At 56.3% G+C, this 20,333-nt stretch overlaps 1 protein-coding gene across 1 annotated transcript in view; it reads right to left on the bottom strand.

Annotated features, from left to right (window-relative positions):
- Positions 1–2,953: 2,953 nt before the first annotated feature.
- Positions 2,954–20,333, bottom strand: part of FAM222A (family with sequence similarity 222 member A) — a 54,871-nt gene continuing 37,491 nt past the window's right edge. Inside the window, exon 3 of the mRNA XM_023646963.2 lies at positions 2,954–5,472. Coding sequence (XP_023502731.1) covers positions 4,193–5,472 — 1,280 coding nt within the window. The 3' untranslated portion in view covers positions 2,954–4,192. The remainder of the gene's footprint in view (positions 5,473–20,333) is intronic.

The raw sequence follows: 20,333 nt of genomic DNA on the forward strand, positions 1-20,333 counted from the left end.
AATATTAGCGTCACTCTACAGTTGAGAAATAGGTGGCTCAGAGGGGGCGGTCCCTTGCCAAAGGGCACATGCTGGTGCATCACACCTCACTGGCACCCTCCCCGTCACTGGGGGCCACGGCTCCCTCTGACCTCTGGAACTGAAGCTCAGAGAGGCCACATGAGTCGCCCAGGGTCACACATGGAGTCAGTGGGATGCTGAGGCCGGGCTCCCTGCCTCCTCCCCTGCCCCTGCCACCCTGGTGAGCTGGTGATGGTGGTAATTTAACTAGAACACCTTTTGTCACCAGCCTTACCCACCCCACTGGCCAGACCCCACCTTCCACGCCAGCGCGGGGGACAGGTGGGGACGGCGAGGGACCTTGAAGAGTCCCCGAGACGCGCAGGCGCAGTGCAGCAAGCGAACCGGGCGCACGTGGCAGCCACGTGGGCGTGGCTGGGCGGGGGGTGGCTGTTTCGAGGCAAGTCAGGGTCTAACCTGCGTCAGCTTCCCCTCCCAGAGACGGGGGCGTGCCCTAAAGGCGGGATATGGGTCAAGAAAGCCGGGGGGCCACCTGGGAAAGGGGAGTGTCCCCTACACGGGCCCTCCGCTCAGGTATTTGCCGAAGCTCATCGGGGCAGCGCCGATGTCCGGCAGATGCGCGGTCGTCGCACGGTTGCTCTGCTCGACTGGTGGGGACAGGCGAGGCCGGGCGCCAGCTCCGGGGGCCACCAGACTGGGCAGCTTGCTCTAAGGGCTGTGGGCCGGCGACAGCTGCCTGGAGAGGGGATCCCAGTGCCCCAGGGAGACGCTTAGAGACGGGGAGGGGGGCAGCTCTGCCCGGGGCTGGACGGCATGGAGGATCCTGCCCCCCGCCCCACTCCTTCCCCCAGCGTGAAGTCCCGGCAGCTGGGGTGTGGGATCCAAGGCTGCACCTAGGTTCCAGGGCCAAATGGGCCACATTTGGGGCTTGGCGGTGGTTTTATCTTTTGTGCATAGCGCAGCAGTTAAGAGCTCAGACTCTGAGTCAGAGCCCGTGTTCTATCTTAGCTGCTTTTCCATTCTCCATCCTCAGCTGTGTGACTTTGGGCAAATGACTGCCCTCTCTGGGCCTCACTAGCCTGGTCTGTGACATAGGAATGTGCACCTGTATCACGTGCACCTGCACAGTTGTGAGGACTAAATACCATTTAGTGCCGAGCCTGATGACCCGTCTGCCTACAGTAGTGGGCTGTTGGTAATTGTAGCAATGACAGTAATATTGTCCTTGTCACCTGCACTGTTTCTCCAATGTGTAATCAAAGGTGACTGTACAAATAAAGGGCAGGGAGGCTGCATGCCAGAATGGCGAAGCTGGAGGGCCCTTTGAGATCAGCTGGCTCGGCTCCCAGGGAGAAGGTGCCCCGCCAGAGCACCCAGGGAGCAGGTGCCAGGACTAGAACCCCAGCCCAGCCTGGTGTGCCACGTGCCCCCACCTGCCCTGCACGCAGACTGGCCCTGCAGAGGACAAGGAGGCTTCCCAGGAGAAGAGGCGGGTCCCCAGCCCTGATCTCCAAGTGAGAGGGGCCTGGCCTGGGGGTGGCTCTGGTCTCCCTTCCTTCCCCGTCTCCAGATGCCCCAGGGTGGGTGGGCCTGGGCTCCCCACACACCACGTTGGTGCTGAGGTGGCCGCAGTCGTGGCCCCTGGGACAGGTCCTAAACCTGACTGTAGACCCTGCCGCCCCGCCCCCTCCAGGACCCACACGGTGCCTTTGTCTCCTTGAATTCCAGCTCTGCGGCAGGCTGGGGACGGACTGGTGCAGGGCCACCCAGAGAAGCAATGGCAGGATTCGAACCCACATCCATCTGAGCCTGCTGGGCTCGCCTGCCTCCGGGGGCCGCCCTGGGCTTCAGTCCTGCACGAGGGGGAGGCCGGGGGAGAGGCTGGAGTGGTGGAGGCCGCCTGGTGCAGGGCGGGCGTGGGCTGGATGCCGTCCTGGGGCTGGTCTCCGATCTGTGTCCCTGTCTGGACCACGGAGACGGTGGTATGACGTCCGAGAGGGCTGCTGAGACTCGATTACGGAGGTCAGAAAAGCTCTTGTCGACGTCTGGTTTAGGACTGCTCCCGGAGGCCCAGCTCCTCACCCAGCAGGACGCCCGCCCCTGCCCCCCAGGGTGTGTAGGTTGGTTGAGCAGCTCAGGAGGGCTGGGCCTGCCCTGGACAGGCCCCTTGCTCTCGGAGCTGCATTTCCTCCCGGGCTCCGGGCCTGGCCTGAGGGAGGTGGAGGCCCCACCACAGGGTGCATCCAGGGTGTTCCCTCTGTTCCCGCTTCTGCCCTGGACCTCACCACGCCAGGCACCCGGACAGGGCTCTGTGCATGGCAGGGGAGGCCCACGTAACTGCCCAGATGTCAGGCCAGTGGGCCAGGGGAGGAGGTGGGGACAGGATGTGAGGAAGAGTCCATGCTATGGGGTTTGAGCTTTCCACAGACCTATTGTGTGCCCTCTGTGTGTACTTCACATCTCTGAGTGTCACTTTCTCCTCTCAACCCCCCCTACCTTGCAAGGGGTGGCGAGGCTCCACTGAGACATGGTGTCGATGAGATGCCCAGCACACAGCAAGGGCCTGATAAATGCTGAGCACCCTGGGAGGGGTTGGGGGTGGGGGTGGTCTCCTGCAAATCCCCAGGCACCTGGGCAGGGGGTGGGTGTGTGCTGGGACTGGCCGGGGAGATGCCACTGCTCAGCCACTCTGGCCTGTCCCCAGTCATGCTGCCAAGCTTGGAGTGTGCCAGGCACAGAGGAAGAGCTGGGAAGGAATTTAGTGATGCCGGGCCCCCCCACCCCCAACCCCTCTGCACCATTCGGGGGACCAGCCAGAGGGGCCCGGGTTCGGTTCCCAAAAGAGCTGGAGGAGTGACTAACACGCCCAGCCGGGTGGCGCCGGCCGCTGCACGCCCGCAGGGAGGACGACGGAAAGAGCAAGACCCAGAGCTGCCAACGAGCCCACAGCCGAGGCACCGCCTGTTTGCCTTTTTTTTCTTTCTCTTCGTTTTTAAAACAATATAGTGCAGACTGCACTTCTCACAGTAGAATATAATGGTCAATTTTAGTATAAAAAAAAACATTCTCAGAGATTTGTAAATGCACTTAGTGCTTGAACAGGCCTTGGAGAAAGATACAGTACCGCTTCCGGAGCGCCAGAGGGGCCGGGACTTGGGGGCTCAGTGGGGGGACCCTGCCTGCCTTCCCGCGCGTCGAGGGTGTGGGATGGGCCTTCGGGCGGCTCGCAGGAAAGGAGTTAGATGGGGTCTCCCAAGTAAACCCAGTAGATTGCCTCCTCACTGGCTCCTAGGAGAACCCCTGAAGAAGGAAGGGTAGGGTCCCTTGGATGGGGTCTAGGATGGCAGGCCCATTGTTAGCCCCTGTGGTGCCTTTGTGCGAATAGGAAAGTGGCACCCCTTCCTCAGGATTCGGAAAATTGCCATAATAAATATACAAGTCTAGGATGCAAGTGGTGTCTCCTTGGACGAGGTGCCCTTGTGCAGTGCACAGTCTGCACAACTGTGCCCAGCAGCCCTGTTAGATGTACTAGAGGGAAGGGGGAAGGTGGTAGTCCAGGGTTTGGAGAATGGGGATGGGGGTGCGATTTTTCTGTGTTGGGATGGAATGGGGGGAGGGGAAGGAGAGTCTGGAGGAGGAGGAGCAGGGGGACTGCAGGTCCCTGGAGCCTCAAATAGAGTTGTCTTCACCTAGATTGGCCAGTGGGGGACACTGTGAGCCCAGTGATGTCCTATAGTCGCCCCCCACCCTCCTTTTCCAGGAGACTGGGGAGCTTGTGGGGGGAGGAGCTAGAGCATCACACCTCCTCCCACATCCCCCCCACCCCCGCCTGAGCCCCTCTCCTGGAGAGCCAGAAAGAATGATTCCTGTTTCTAAGTGGTTTCTCTCTCGCGGCCTCTGCCAGCTCGGATGAAGGGAGGCGTGGACATCAGTGGCTGCCCCGGGGCCTCCCTGTGTCCTGGGGCAGCTGATGAGGGGGAGGGGCCTTGGTGAGCCAGGTCGCCTTGCCCCTCCCTGACGAGTGGCTGCATGGCAGCGGCTGGCCTGGCTTCCCTGCGGGCATCAGTGGGCACCCGGACTCGGGGCAGGGCTGGGTGCCCCTTGTGCCGCCCACCCTGTTCTGTGGCCTGCCCCTCCTCAGCACCCGGTCCATCTGTCCGTCGGGCAGGCCTTATCTGTAGACGGGCAGGCGGATGTGGGCGTGCTGGTGGTCGAGCAGCCGGGGCACGGCCACCGCCTCGTAGCCCTTGCCCAGCATCTGCTCCTTGATGCAGGCCGGCCGGATGTCACTGATGAGACACTCCAACGACTGCAGGCTGCTGCTGAGCACCGCCGTGTTGCACACGCCCTTGCTGGGCAGGCCTGAGAGGGCCTCTGCAGGGGGCCCCGCCAGCTCCCGGGCCGCCCCGGGCCCCAGCTCGGTGACCGCCACTGCCGCCGCCGCGGGGTTGTAGCAGTCGCTGGTGGGAGTCACCAGCACGCTGTTCCAGGGGGCGGTGAAGTACTGGCCCACAGTGAAGCTGGCGGGCAGCCCCACGCCGCAGTTGAGGGGCGACCCGCTGGCCCGCTCGTACGCCCGCCCCCCGCAGGCCTCGGGGGACTTGCTGGCCACCGTGCCCCCGCTGTAGGCCCGAAGCGGCTGGGGCGGCGGTGGGGGCGGCTTCTGCGGCCACAGCAGGTAATCCAGGCCACCGTCCGCGTACCCTGCAGGCTTGGTGGCGCCGGCCAACGTCAAGGCCGGTGTGCTGCCCTGGCCCAGCTCGGGGCCCTTCCGGCAGTCAGGCAGGCCGCCAGGGGCCGCGTAGGCCATGCTGGGGAAGCTGGGCACCGGGCCGTGCTTGGCCGGGCTGGGGTGGGGGATGGCCACGCCCTGGCAGGCGGGGGGCACGGCGCCCGGGGCCTGGCACTGCTGGTTGAGCTGGTAGAGGAGGCTGTGGATGGAGGGCAGGTTGGAGGGTGGCAGGGGCAGGCCGCGGCCGGGCAGGGGGATGACCGAGGCGGCGGGGGCGGCCGCGGGCAGGCCGGGTGGCGGGGCGGGCGCCTCAGGCGGCTTGGGGTAGGCCAGCGGCCCCAGCGTGCTGGGTGCGGGGTAGGGCGCGATGCCCACCTGCACGGCGGCCGGCGACAGCTTGGTCCGCTTGCCCTCGGCGCTCTTGAGCACGCTCTTGGCGGGCCCAGCGGGCGCGGACACCCCAGAGGCGGAGACGGCGGCCTTGACGATGGCCAGCAGGCCCTGGTAGCCGGCGCTGTGCTGCGGGTAGGGGCTGTAGCGCTGGCCGCTGGTGTCATAGCCGTTGACGGTGCGGCTGAGATGCTTGTGCTGGGGCACACGGATGTTGGTGGGAAAGATCTTGATGGAGAGCGGGCTGTTGGCCACCTTCTCGGCGTAGGCGTCCAGCTCGGCCGGGCTCGGGTAGCGGGAGGAATGCATGGAGCTGGCCACTGTCTCGCCTGCGGGGACAAGCAAGGAGAGGGAAGCACAGGTGAGAGCCAGCCCTGCGACCCAGGGACCCCGGAGGCCACACCCCCACTGCTCCCCAGGACTCGCCCTTCCCTCGCCTGTTTCTCTGTTCATTCATTGGCTCCTTCATTCATTCCTTCTCTGTTTTTAAGCTTTGGATGAAGGAGTAGAGGACAGAAGGAACCACGCACGTCATGAGCTTGCTGAACTGTCACAGACAGAACACACTCACATGACCCTAAGCCTAGGGACGGGACAATGCCTGTGCCCCTCCAGTGCAGGGACGGCTCTCCTGCTCTGACACCCTGGACTCGTTGTGTCTGGACGTGGTGAGATGGGCCCGGGCAGTGCACACTCATTTGTGTCGGGCCTCTGTCACTCGAGGTTATGTCTCGAGATTGATCCAGGTGGCCGTGGGGGGTGGCGGTCCATTCTTTCTTGCTGCTGTGTGGTGTTCGTGTGACTGCGTCACTATTTACTCATCCTGCCTGCTGTTGATGGCCTTGGGGTCACTTCCAGCACGGGGCTCATCGGAATAGTGCTACGGCCCCCGGTTCACGGATTCAGTGCGTTCTCTTGGGAATATGCCCAGGGGCAGAATTGCTGGGATGCGGGAGGGAAGAATGTTCAGTTTCAGGGGAAAATGCCCAAGAGACTGTGCCAGGCTGCCCTCCCCACGGCGGAGCACAGGAGTCCTGGGGGCTGCACACCCTCTAGGGCACTCTGTACGGCTGTCTTTCATTTTCAACTGCTCTGGGGGGTGTTCATTCCTTCCACCCCCTCACTTTCCTCTCGGTGCCTCCCTTCCCTCATCTGTAAAATGGGCTGATGATGACCTGCGACCTCCTGGGATGGTTAAGCGTTGCTGTGTGAACAGGGCCCAGCACGGGGCCTGGCGCAGAGGAGGAGGTGAAGCGGGAGCCGCTGCTGTTGGCTTCCATCCCCACCCTCAGGTTTCCTGGTTCCATGGCCAGGCGGGTGAGGAGGGGTTCCGCCCCCACTGGCTGCCCATCCCCTCCTTGAGCCTGCTGTCCCCTGTACGACCAGCGTGGTGGCCGCTGCCTTTTCTGTAAGCTGTCAGCTGAAGGGTGTACTCTGTGACAGGCTGGCTGTCCCCAATGCCAGTGGGCACAACTGGTCCTTGTCCAGGGGAGGCGGGTTGCCGTTGGGCAGACCCCCTTCTCCCATCCAGAGCCCCTCCCTGGTCCTGAGATGCTCCTCAGTGCCGCGCAGGACCCTCCCTGGGGCGGGGAAGGGAGCCGGGCCCTGTGTGAGGCAGATGGAAAGACCCTGGCTTTGGAGCTGGCAGGCCTGGTGGATCCTGCCTGGTGGGGGGGCTGTGTGGCCCTGGGCAAGCTGTTTGTCTGGCTGAGCCTCAGTTTCCCCACCTGTGGAATGGGGATAAGGATGGTGCCAGGTCTGTGGAGTGGCCTCAAGGACTGACTGTGCCAAGGGGCCCACCAGTGACTGTGCCAGGGGGGCTGGGGAGGGGGGATTTCACCACGCTGAGCCTCAGTGGCCTCCTCTGTAAAATGGGGTTACACTGCAGCTAACACTACCTCCCAGGGTGGCTGTGAGTTACCGAGTCCTGTGGTGGAGCCCGTTAGCAGAAGGGGGTGCTCGTTAAGTGTGTTAATACCCTCCCCATCTGCCAGGGACAAGGGCCTTCCTGGGAGGGGAAGGGGCTCCTCCACAGGCGGGCCTAGTGTTGTCTGGGACAGAAGGCAGACCCCACCCCCTGCCAGGCCTCCCCACCAACTGGAAGGCCACGTTCCACATCCCATCCTTGCAGAGCCTCACCCACGACCCCTGTGGGCTCACAGCCAGTCGGAGCCCAATGCTGCTGTGATGGGAGGTGCAGGCGGCGTGGCGACACGAGGGAGCCTCACCTGGTGGGTGGGCGTCAGAGACGGCCTTCCGGAAGAAGCAGGCTCCCAGCAAAGGATAAGGAGAGAAGCATACTGCAGGCAGAAGAAACGGCGCGGGCAAAGGGCCGGGGGTGAGGAGGCACGTCCGGGCGGGAGGTGTAACTAACTGAGAGTAAGAGCAGACGCCCGAGCAGACAGGTGGAGGAGAGAAGATGGGGAGCAGTGGTTCCAGAGGCGGGGGGCCCGAGCGAGCCAGAGATGCTCAGGGGTCCTGCCCCAGGACACACTGGCCGTGTCTGGAGAGGAGTTTGGTTGTCACAATGTGGGGAAGGGCCTAGGATGCTGCTAAACATCCTACGATGCCCAGGGCAGCCCCTGCCACAAAGAACGGTCTGGCCCCAGTGTCAGCAGTGCTGCAGCCACGGGAGTGATGAGGCAGGCAGGGCAGGCGGGGCAGGGGTGGTGTTAGAAAGGTCACTCCCCTTTGCCCTCAGGGGCAGGGATGTGCCAGAGCTGGGCAGGGCAGCAGGCAGGAAGGGGTGGGCACCCAGTCCACTCCACCCCTGCGGCCTAACCTGGGCCCGGCAGGGGAAGCCGAGGCTGGGCCGGCCACGGGCCCCCATCCGGACCCTGCCTGGGGCAGCCCACTCCTGCATGGCCTCAGATAAACCCAGTGTGGAGAATGGAAATGTCACTTTGGCCAACGGGGGAATCTTTCTCCGAGACTGGATTTAAACTACATTATACAAGCAATTTCATGGGCACTTAGCGCCGCTCGGAGAGGCCCGCAAAAAAGGGGCCAGCTCTTCATTTACCAGCCATAAATCAGCAGTTGCTATAATGAGCACAAAAATGTCACTTTTATGCAATTTTACAGATGAACAAAACTGGTGAAATTAACTGTAGTAACCTACTGTAGTCAGCAAAAGCGGCTGCCGGGAGGGAAAAAAAATGATATCTGTATATATTTTTGTTCCTCTTAAACTCTCTTCCCAAGCAAGTTTCTGCCATTGTGGTGTGAAAACTCATTTGTCCTCACCATTATACTTTCATTTGGAGTTTATCTTGAGTATCCAATGAGCCACCAACTGTGAAAATGATTAAATCTACAAAATCTATCTAATGGATGGAATAAATTAGGTGTTTAAAACCTTAAGAAGAAGAAGAAAAAGCAATGCCTGTTACTAGTTCCCACTCATTGAAAGAAGGGGCCCCCGATGGGTGAGCAGGGCGCAGGGAGGGTGGGCTGGTCCTCCAGCTTTCGTGGGAGCCGATGGGGGTGCCCTAACACAGGTGAGCGCTTGGTACGTGCCAGGCTCCGTGCCGACAGCTTTGCTCCTGTTGTCTGGAGCCGTAACAGCTCTGAGAGGTGGGAAGTGGTCCTCATTTTGCAGATAAGAAAGCAGACAAGTTATGGCAGGCGGCCTCCAAGATCTGCCACGCCCCCCCACCCCAAGGAGTCTGACCTCCTGGTAGTCACGCCCTACTGTGGTCCTCTCACTCCAGACACGGCTGTGTGACCTATGAGATACTGTGGAAGTGAAGGAGCGAGGCCATAAAAGGCACCGTGGCTTCCTCCTCCCTCATTCTCTCCTGGATCACTTGCTCTGGGGGAAACAGCTGCCACGTGAGGACACCGGAGCGGCCACGGGGAGCCCCACGTGGAGACGAACCAGGGCCTCCTGCCAACAGCCATGTGAGCCTTCTTGGAAGCAGGTCCTCTGGCCCCGGTCAAGCCTTCAGATGGCTGCAGCCCCTGCCGACATCTGACTATAACTTGTAAGAGACACAGGGCAGAGCTACCCAGCTAAGCCGCCCCTGAATTCCTGATCCACAGAACCCGCGCGAGAGAATGCATGACTACTGATGTTTGAAGCCACCACATTCTGGAGCCACTTGTTACACAGCAGTAGATAACTAACACGGGCCCCCATTTTACAGATGAGGACACGGGAGCTCAGAGCTTCTGAGACCACACAACCGAGAGGGGCAGAGCTGGCATCTGGACGTGGTCTGCCTGCCTTGGAGGTCACCTTCACCCCACGTGCACCCTGAGGCAGGCCCCGGATGAAGCCGGGAGAGTCCCCCTTCTTCCACAGAATTAGGAGGGGACAGTCCTGAGGAGGGACCATAATGTCAGCCTGGCGGCTCAGAGAGGCCTCAGGGCCAGGCAGCTCTCACCCTGCCCTCGGCTTTGCCTTGCTCCTGGAGCCCAGGTGTCACCTGGACACGGGCTGGATGCTCCCCAGTGTTTTGAACGTGAGTGCCTTCAGGTGGGCGTGGGCCTGCAGGTCACCGGAGTCCCTTGTCTCAAACCTGGCCTGCTCGCTGTGCCACTGTGGCCCTTGTGGGCCTTAGAGTTTGCAACCCCTGCTTTACGCCTTGTTCCTGAGGGGCTTTCTCCTGAGCCACCCTGGGTGCTCAGGACAACGAGGCTGTGGCCAGACAGACCCGTCCAGCCTGGGAACCCCCGTCCACTGCCGGTCGGGATGCTTGGGAGAATTTGTCCTGTGAGGAACTAAGCCGGACAGACAGCCCTGTGGAAAGCTGCCTTTTGGAAGCCTCCTTCCAGCCCCGCATCCACCAGATGCTTCCCGAGCCCCTCCTATGACAGGCCCTGTACCGGGCCTTGGCGATGCCGCAGCAGTCAGAGCAGACCAAGTCCCTGCCCTTGGGGAGCACGAGCACAGTCAACAGCGTGTAACGTGTCAGGCAGCAGCAAGCCCCACGCGCAGGAAGGAAGCGGGGTAGTGGGTTTAAAACATGTCCACTGATTCTGACAGTCCTCCCACAAAGAGTGGAGTCTAATTCTCCTTCGCTTGAACGTGAACTAGTTTAGCGACTTGATTCTACTGAATAGAACGCGGAGGTGGCGCTGTGTGACCTTCGTGGCTGGGCTGTAGAAGGCAGTATGGCTTCTGCCTGGAATCCAGGTAGGTCTGCGTGTGTGTTGTGTGTGTGTGTGTGTGTGTGTGTGTGTCTCTCTCTCTCTGTCCATCTCTGAGACCCGGCCACCGTGTTCTGAGGAAGCCCAGGCCCCATGGAGGGGCCGTGTGTGGCTATTTCACCCGACAGCCAGCATCAACCACCCGATGTGTGAGGAGCAGCTTGGGTCTCCCAGCAGATGCACCCCACCTCCACCCCCCAAACGACATCATGGAGCAGAGACACCATCCCCGTCTGTTTTCTCAAGTACATTAAATGGCTGTTTGACACCATCGAGTTTTGGGTTAATTTGGCACACGGCCATAGTCCCCGGGACAGTGGGGTATGAGGGGCCGAGAGTGACAGGGTGGCGGGGCGCCTGGTTTGGACATGGTGGTTAGTGAAGAAGAATTCCCTAATGAAGTGGCTTTGAGAAGAGAGCGGAAGGAGGTGAGGGGGTGAGCCACGTGGATGTTGATGAAAGCGCGACCTCGGCAGTGGGGACAGCAGGCACAAGGGCCAGGGGCGGTGGGCAAGGCGAGTCTGGGGAAGCAGAGGCAGCAGGGGAGGGTCGTAGAAGATGGACCCGGGACGTGGGGGGCACGCAGTGCAAACGGGCTGGGCCTTGGGGGCCACTGTGAGGACCTGGGCCTCACTCCGCATTGGGGGGTGGGGAGCAGAGGACAGAGGTGCCCTGACGTAGGCCTTAACAGGACCCCTCAGGCTCCTGCAGAGAAAACAGGCAGGAAAAGGGCATCAGGAGGGAAGTGTCCTGGGAGCAGCCCAACTGGCCCATGAGACAGAGCACCCAGGAGGCCCCCAGCAGAAATGCCCCAGCTGGGCATGAAAACTTAGGGGATGTGGGTGGGATGTGGCTCATGGGCCACCAGGTTGAGAGCTCTGGTGGCAGAGAAGGATTTATGAGCCAGGATTTGAGCCCTGGTCCTCTGTCCCCTGGGACCCAGCTCTCAATCCTGGGGCACCACAGACACCGTGTGTGGGCCGGTTCTCTGAAGCTGACGTGCCTTCCCCCGCTAACCAAAATCCCCAGGTCCTTTAAAGTGCAGCTTGAATGATGCCTCCTTGTGCTGATGGCCTGGACACCCCGCTCATCTGGTCTCCCCGTCTGCCTCCTCCGCCCCACAGGCGGTGGGAAGTGCCCCGTCTCTGGGGCCCCCCAAGTACCTGACCCAGAGTGGTGAATCTGGGGTTGGGTGGAATGGTGCATGCAGTGCCTGGTGCAGAGTGGTGTCTGAGTCATATGCTGGGAGAATGATGTAAGAGGGGTTGCTTACAGCCCCCCACTCTGCTGCCTCTGACCCTCCAGCTCTCAGCCGAGATGCATGCCGCCCCCCGCCATCCAAGCAGCCTCCCCTCACGTTCTGCCCCAGGACTCCCATGCTGTAGCTGTCTGTCGACATGTCTCCTGGGCTAAATTTGGAGGCCCTGAGGGCAAACCCTGCTCCTTCTCACCACCCTATGCCTAAAAGAACACGTGGAGCCACAGCAGGTGCTTGGGGCGCATCACATGAGTGACAGTGCAGAGCCTGGTGCATCCCCTGTTCCGAGGCCCTCGAGAGGCGAGGCGCCGGGGAGCTGCCAGACAGAAGCGGGACTCCCGTGTGCACAGAGACAAAGGTGCCCGCCCTGTGAAGTGGGCTGCTCCTGCCCCTGCTCTGCCTGCCCGCCGTGGCCCCCATTAAAGCCTTGTCAGGAAATTTAAAAGGCTGGCTGGAAGTGCTGGGAGCCGCCGCTGCCATTAAGTGAATGTTATGGGCCTTTTACAGGTGCGTTAAATAGACGTGGTTATTAACGAGTATATTAAGCCAATTAAAAGCTGCTCTTTGAGTGGGGTTTAATGTCGCTACAGGGAGACACGGGAGTGGGACTCGGCAGGGGCCTTTCAGAAGCCGTGAGGAGGGGGAGGGAGCGGGAGAGGGAGGGGGTACGGGCTCTGCTGTAGAGACGGTGGAGAGGTGAGACACTTGGACTCCGGCTGGAGTCGGGGCAGGCTGTTTGACACCCAGCTTTGCCACTTGCTGTGGGTGACCTCGGGCAGCCACTGAACGTGAGCCTCAGTTTCTCATCTGTAAGGGAATGAAGGGGTGGACATGCCCCGGGTTGCTGAAGTCCGTGTGATCCTCTGTACCGTAAGGCATGTGGTACTTGCTCCTGGAGGGGGCAGGTGGAGGTGGGGATGGTGGTGGATGGGGCAGGGCCAGGACGCCAGCCCAGAATTCCTGCTCCTACACTCCAGGGCTCTCTGGGGGACCCCAGGCATCTACAGTGGATATATGCCAGACCCTCCAGGTACTGTCCAGAGGAACGCGGGTTCCTACGGATCCACCGGACATCCCCCTGGAGAAGTGGTTCCCTCGGTGGACCTCAGATTTTTTGACTGTAAGATGGAGGTAACTGTAGCTTTCCCATACGAGGGGCGGGAGAATTAAAGATGTGCCAGGCACACAGTGGGTGTTGAGCAAACGCCATCTCTTTCTCACGCTGTCACAGGTTTTGTCTATTGCCTCTTAAGGCTCTGGAAGTCACAGTGCGCATTATCTGTGCTGAAATGGGGGGAGGAGAGGAATCCAGGACAGAAGGGGTTCCCGGACATGGGGCCTGGCCTCAGCCCCCAGGCAGGAGCAGCACACATCTGCATTCCCCTTCGCTGCTGACACTCTGCCCTTGGAGGTGGCAGCCTCCTGAATGCTCAATTAATGTGACACTAATTAGCTGGTGGCACCGGCAGAATCCCTAATGAGGCTGCCCGGGGGGGCGGGGGAAGGCGGCGGGCCAGGGCAGACGCAGCTGTTCGCGGCCCGGGCTGGGAGAGCTGTGCGGAGGTTCAGGGTGGTTGGCAACCTGACCTGCCCTCAGCCCCAGCCCTCTGACCTCGTGGCAGCGGAGGGCATCTGAGGTCAGACCCGGCTGTGAATCCAGGTGCCCCAGGACCAGCTAGGGGACCTCAGAGACGTGACCATAGCTCCCTGGCCTCCATTTTCCCCAAGGGGACGAGGGAAGAGTAAATAAGAGGATGATGTCAGAGGCTTGATGCATACTGGGTGCTCAAAAAGGCTGGCTGGCTGCCTACCTTCCAGCACATTCTGGGCCTGACTGGGCTGTTCAGGGCAGTGGTTATCACTGGGCACTGCACAAGGATCCTCTCTTATTCTCTAACCACGTACATGCACACACACCTGTGTGAGCTCACAGACATGCTCCGAAGCTTGGGGCCACACGTGAGCCACACGTGCCCAGACACTCAGGGATGTCCTACACATACAGAGATGGGCAGGTGCTCACAGGCACACGTGTGTATCCACACGCGCCTTCCACACCTCCTGAGCCCCGGCTGGAGCCCTGGAGTGGCCGACAAGGTCCCTGTAGGTGGAGCTTGGAGCACTTTAATCCCTCCCCAGACTGACTTTCCTGCCCCTTGCTTGCACCTCAGTTTCCCTTACCTGCTCTCTGACCGGGCTCTGTCTTCGGGAGCCCACTCCCCCCTCTCTCCCTGTAGCCAGGCCCCTGGCTGTGTCTGTGTCCCCGTCTCACCCCACTACATTGCTGCCTGTCTCTATCTTCATGGCGGCTGTCTCTGCCCTTGGAACTGCTGCCTCATCTCTCCCTCCTTTTGGCAGTGTACGTACCTACTCCCGTCTGCCACATACCTACTCCCGTCTGCCTCCATCTACATCTGCGTTGGTCTGACTCATCCGCCCCTTCCCTCCTCACTCCAGTCTCGTCTCCAGCACTCACTCCCGGCCTCACCCCCTCCCGCCCACCCCCGGCTCCCTGCCCATCCCTGTTGCTGTCTTTCTGTAGCCTGTGCAGAAAGGCTCTCTGTGGCTCTCTCTTTGGGACACTGGTCCATTATAAGTGCTTCAGACACCCTCTCTCAATTTTTGGCTTGTTCTGATGTTTTTTAACAGTGTATTTTGCTGAGCCTCAGTTTTTAATTTTAATGTGGTCCGACCTGTTTCCTTTGTGCTTTTTTTCTCTCAGTTTGGAAATCTTTCCCGTCTTGAGGACGATATTCTCTGTCATTTTCTTCAAAGAATGGTATGGTTTTGCTTTCCACGGTATTAGATTTTTAGTCTGGCTGGAAGTCCCTTTTGTGTATGGTGTGAGGTAAGGCTCCAGGGCCATTTATTCCACATGGACGGCCAGTTGTCCCAGGGCTGCATGTCCATCCCCAGGGATCTGCAAGGCCTGCGCTCTTAGGTTGAGCTCACATCTGTGTCAATTCATTTCCAGATGCTCGGCTCCACCCCCTGGGCCCCTCTGACCCTGTGCTGATCCCACCATCTCAGCCTGAAGCCGTGGCAGAGCTAGCCCCTCCCCCACCCTTATTCTTCTTTGTCAAGGGCACCTTGGCTATTCTTGACCCTTTGTTCTTTATCAGTTTCAAAGTCAGCTTTTCAAGGTGTACACACCCACAGATGGTAAGGATGTAGGGATTGAACTGAATTGAATTTTTTCCATATTGAATCTGTCCATAACCTATATCTAAGTTTATTTAGGTCTTTAAAAAAGTATCATTGAATAAACTTATAGACAATCCCTAGATAGATAGAAACTACCAAAACTGACTTAAGAAGAAATAGAAAATCTGAATAGACCTGTAACAAGTAAAGAGATGGAATTAGTAATCAAAACAGTATCCACAAAGAAATGCCCAGGCCTAGAGGGTGAATTCTACCAATCATTTAAAGAACTAATGGGAATTTTTCACAAACTCTTCTGAAAAAAGGGAACAGGAGAGAACACTTGCAAACTAATTCCGTGAGGCTAGTATTACTCTGATAGCAAAACGAAAGACACCACAAAATAACTACAGCCTAATATGCCTTATGAATGGACATGCAAAAAATCAACAAAATACTAGCAAACTGAATCTAGCAACATGTAAAAAGCGTTATCCACCACGACCAAGTGGGACCTATCCCAGGAATGCAGGGTGAACGTCCAAAACTCAATTAATGTCATACAGCATATTGAGAGAATAAAGGGTCACTATCACATGATGATCTCAATAGACACAGAAATTGGACTACCTGACATAATCCAAGGTCCCTTCATGATAAAGACACTCAGCAAACTAGGATAGAAGGGAACTTCCTTAACCTGATAAAGAATATCTAGGAAAAATCTGCAGCTAATGTCATATTTAATGGTAAGAGACTGAAAACTTTCCCTTTAAAATCAGAAAAAGACACAGATGTCCACACTTGCCACTTCTATTCAACATTGTACTGAAGATTCTAGCCAGGGCAATTAGACAAGAAAAAGAAAGAAAAGGCATTCACGCTAAAGAACAAGAAGTAAAACTCTCTCTATTCACAGATGACATAATCTTGCACATGGAAAATCCTATGAAATCCACTAAAAAACCATTAGAATAAACAAGTTCAGCAAAGCTGCAGGATACAAGATCAACATACAAAACTTCAATTGTGAACAATCCAAAATGAAATTGAGGAAACAATTCTATATACAGTCGCATCAAAAAGGACAAAATACTTAGAAATAAATTTAACAGAAGAAGAGCAAAACTTATAATCTGAAAACTACAAAATGTTGTTGAAAGAAAAAAGTTTAAATAAATAAAAAGACATCTCATGTTTATGGATTGGAAGATGAAATATCAAGATGGCAAAACTCCCTAAATTGATCTACAGATCCAACACAATCTCTGTCAAAATGCCAGATGGCTTCCTTGCACAAAGTGACAAGCTGATCCTAAAATTCATGGGGCCCAGAAGAGTGAAAACAATCTTGAAAAAGAAAGACAAAGTTGGAGGACTCACATTTTCTGATTTCACTACTTATTACAAAGCTACAGTAATCAAGACAGTGTGGTACTGGCATGAGGACAGACATACAGATCAACAGAGCAGAACTGAAAATCCACAAATAAACCCTCACATTTGTGGTCAATTGATTTTTGCCAAGGGAGCCAAAACGATTCAATAGAGAAGGATTGGTCTCTTCAACAAATGGTGCTGGGGCAAGATAACCACATGCGAAAGGATGAAGTTGGGCCCCTTCCTCACACCATACACAAAAATTAAGTCAAGATGGATCGCAGTCCTGATCTAAGAGCTAAAACTAGAAAACTCTTAGAAGAAAACAAAGGAATAAATTTTCGTGACCTAGGATTAAGCAAAGCCTTCTTAGATTCAACACCAAAAGTCTAAGCGACAAAAGAAATTTTGAATTCATCAAAATTAAAACGTTTTGTGCTTGAAAGGACACCATAAAGAAAGTGAAAAAGACGACCCTAGAACGGGAGAAAATATTTGCAATCATGTATCTGATAAGGGACTTATCTACACAGAACTTTTACAACTTAGTAATAAAAAGACAATCCAATTAAAAAATGGGCAAAAGAGCAGGATAGACATTTCTTCAAAGAAGATATGCAAAGGCTAAGAAACCATAAAAAGATGCTCAACATCCTTAGCCGTTAGGGAAATGCAAATGAAAACCATGAGATACCACTTTATATCCACTAGCATGGCTATAATTAAAAAGACAGATGGTTAAGTGTTGGTGAGGATGTGGAGAAACTGGAACCCTCACACTGCTGGTGGGAATGTAAAATGACACAGCTACTTTGAAACAGTCTGGCACTTCCTAAAAAAATTAAGCACACAGCTACCATGTGACCCAGCGATTCCACTCCTAGGTATATATGCAAGAGAAATGAAAACAGGGGCTGGCCCTGTAGCCAAGTGGTTAAGTTTGCACGCTCTGCTTCGGCGGCCCAGGGTTTCGCCAGTTTGAATCCTGGGCACGGACACGGCACCGCTCATCAAGCCATGCTGAGGCGGCATCCCACATGCCACAACTAGAAGGACCTACAACTAAAATAGAGAACTATGTACCAGAGGGCTTTGGGAGAAAAAGGAAAAATAAAAAAATCTTTAAGAGAAATGAAAACATATGTCCACACAAAAACTTGTACATGAATGTTCATAGCAGCATTCTTCACAATAGTCCAAAATGTGGCAACAACCCAAATGTCCATCAACTGATAAATGGTAAATAAAACACGGCATATCCATACAATGGAATGTTACTTGGCAATAGCAAGGCATAAAGTACTAACATGTGGGGCTGGCCCCGTGGCCGAGTGGTTAAGTTCACGCGCTCTGCTGCAGGCGGCCCAGTGTTTCGTTGGTTCGAATCCTGTGTGTGGACATAGCACTGCTCATCAAACCATGCTGAGGCAGCATCCCATATGCCACAACTAGAAGGACCCACAACGAAGAATAGACAACTATGTACCGGGGGACTTTGGGGAGAAAAAGGAAAAAATAAAATCTTTTAAAAAAAAAAAAGTACTGACGTGATACTTCATGGATGAACCTTGAAAACATTATACTAAGTGAAAAAAGCCAGACACAAAAGGCCACATATTGTATGATTCCATTTACATATAAGAAATGTCCAGAATAGGTCTATCTATAGAGACAAAAAGTAGTTCCGTGGTTGCTTAGGGCTGTGAGGAAATGGGGACTGACCACTCATGGATACAGGGTTTCTTTTTGGGGTGATGAGAAAATGTTCTGGAATTTGATGGTGGTGATGATTGCACAACTCTGAATTTATGCTAAAAAAAGTACTGACTAGTACATTTGGATGGGTAAATTTTATGGCATGTGAATTGTATGGTACCTGTTAATGTACACATAAAGCTGTTACCAAAGAAACTGTAACAGTATCTTTTTTGTAAAATGCATTTCCCAACTCTTTGTTGTTGGCTAGAGCAGGAGCCAGCCAAATCCGGCCCACTGCCTGCGTTTGTAAATAAAGTTTTATTGGAACACAGCCATGCCCATTCATTTCTGTGAGTCTGTGGCAGTTTTCGCGCAACAGTGCAGCAGAGATGAGTAGTTGGAATCAAGAATGTAGAGTCTGCAGGGCCAAAAATATCAGCTCTTTACAGAAAAAGTCTGCCAACTTCCGTTGGACAGGAATATAATTGCATTTGTATGTTGATCTTATATCCGCAATCTTGCTGAAGTCTTATTCTCTTGGGGTTTCTCTGCAGCTAGTTTCACTTCTTGCTCACCCTCAGAACTTGTTATTTATTTTCCCCGTCTTACTGAGCTGGCCAGGACCTCTGGACGGGGGCAAAGGCCATGATGCGGATTCTATCAGCCTTGGGTGGGTTTGCTGTGGACTGTGCTTGGATGCCCTGTAACAGATGAAGGAAGCTGCTTGCCTTCCTAGTTTCCTAAGAGCTTATTTTTATTTAAGTCACAGAAGGGGGCTAACTGTCCGGCCCTCGCCTGCCCTGCCGTGTCCGAGCCTCTGTCCTCTCCCAGGCTGGGCTCCCCCGGCAGGGGCGGCACCGGACCCTGCTTCCACCCCCAGGCTGCACTCAGCAACAGCTACGTAATTGAATCTGCTGTGCGGCCAGAGGTTTGTCTTTAATTTTATTGGAATTTTAAATTGCTTTGTTTCTTCCGTATTTTATTAGTGTCAGTGGAAGCAGCTGCACCTGCAGGAATACTCACTAGGCTGGCTGAGGCAGTGGCTCCAGCCTTCGGGTGGCGGGGGGGTCGGGGTTGTTGGCAGAGGGTGGGGGAGGGGTGGGAGCTGGGGAGAAGGGCCGCTCCCCGATCTCCTTAGGTTAGCAAGCCCTTCGAAGCGTCTGGTCCATGAAGATGAGAGCGATGGGCCTGAGAATCTCCTGTCCCCTCATGGGTATGGGTGTGGGGGCAGGTAAAGGGTTTGAGTCTCCTCCCAGGCCCTGGGGGGTTCTCTCCTTCTGTTCTTACCCCCATATCACAGTGGAGGAAACTGAGGCCCATAGAGGGCTGATCACTCACTCGCCCAAGACCACATACATGCCCCACTCAGGGCACAGCCAGGATTTGACCCCCCCCGATCATCTTGGTCCCAAAGCCTCAGGGTCCGGCAGAGCGAGGGCGAAAGCCCATGTCAGTCTCCGGGACAACTGCCACAGTGCCCCGCCCCCTGGCCAAGCCCAGTGGTGCCTCTCTGTGGCTCTCTGCACAGCCTGTACTTTCAGCGGCATGTGACTCAAAGTTTATGTATCAACACCATGATGAGGAAATCAAATATTTATTAGCAGGGAAGGTCCTGAGCAGCTGAGAAAAACAGGTTTCTGTCCCAGGGGTGGGCAGGTCCTGTCTGGGACCCAGGGACTCTGGCCAGCTGGGAGCAGCCCACGATCTGAGGCCTGAGACAGGGGAAGGAGAATGGTCTTTCCTCCCCCCCACATCTTTTTTCCTTTGTTTTGTTCCAGGTCACTTTCTCCAGTCATCTGGAACAGGCTACAACAGCCAGCCACCCGGGCTCCTGGACACACAGCCACCCGTGCCCCCAGCCCCACCGCCTGCCTGACCTCAGGTTCCAGAGAGGTGAACTGCGGTAATTTCTGGTTTACTGGCCATGTTTTGGGCATAAGTGGTGGCCAGTCCTCAGTACAGCCCTGTGTCGTCAGGCTGCTGTAATCCGCTTTTACAGGAAGAGGACGGAGGGGGTCTCAGACTGGGCCACATCTTCTCCTTACTGGGCTCCTGACATATCATGGCAGACGGGCAGTGCTGGATGGCTTCTTAGGTCCGTCTAATCTAACCCCTTGCTTTGCAGAAGGGGAGCACAGGCCCAAAGAGGCCCATCGACTTGCCCAAGGTCATGTTGTACGTGGCCCAGTCGAGACCTTTCTCCCTTGGTGAGAAACGCAGCAGAGCACAAGGTCTGGTCACAGAGCTCAAGGCCAGCCCTTCCTGTCTCGGTTCTGCCTCGGGGCTACAGGGACCAGAGGGTCAGTTCAGGGCCTGATCACCCAAGACTCATGCCCAGGAGGAAAGGGCAGGAGCCGCCCCTGCCAAGTGTCCAGGCCTTGACCGGCAGCAGGGCACCCAATTCAATTTGCTTATCTCCCTCCCTTCCTGCCTCCCTCTTTCCTGTGCTCTTCAATTATAGGCAGAGGCAGTGTCTTTTCCAATAAGTGCAGAGATGTCAAAGGGTCTGAGTGGGCAGGGTAAGCAGGACATCCTTAGTGGCCTTCTGCGCTCTCT

Source organism: Equus caballus, chromosome 8, assembly GCF_041296265.1.
Source record: "Equus caballus isolate H_3958 breed thoroughbred chromosome 8, TB-T2T, whole genome shotgun sequence".
In the NCBI taxonomy this organism is placed as follows: Eukaryota; Metazoa; Chordata; class Mammalia; order Perissodactyla; family Equidae; genus Equus; species Equus caballus.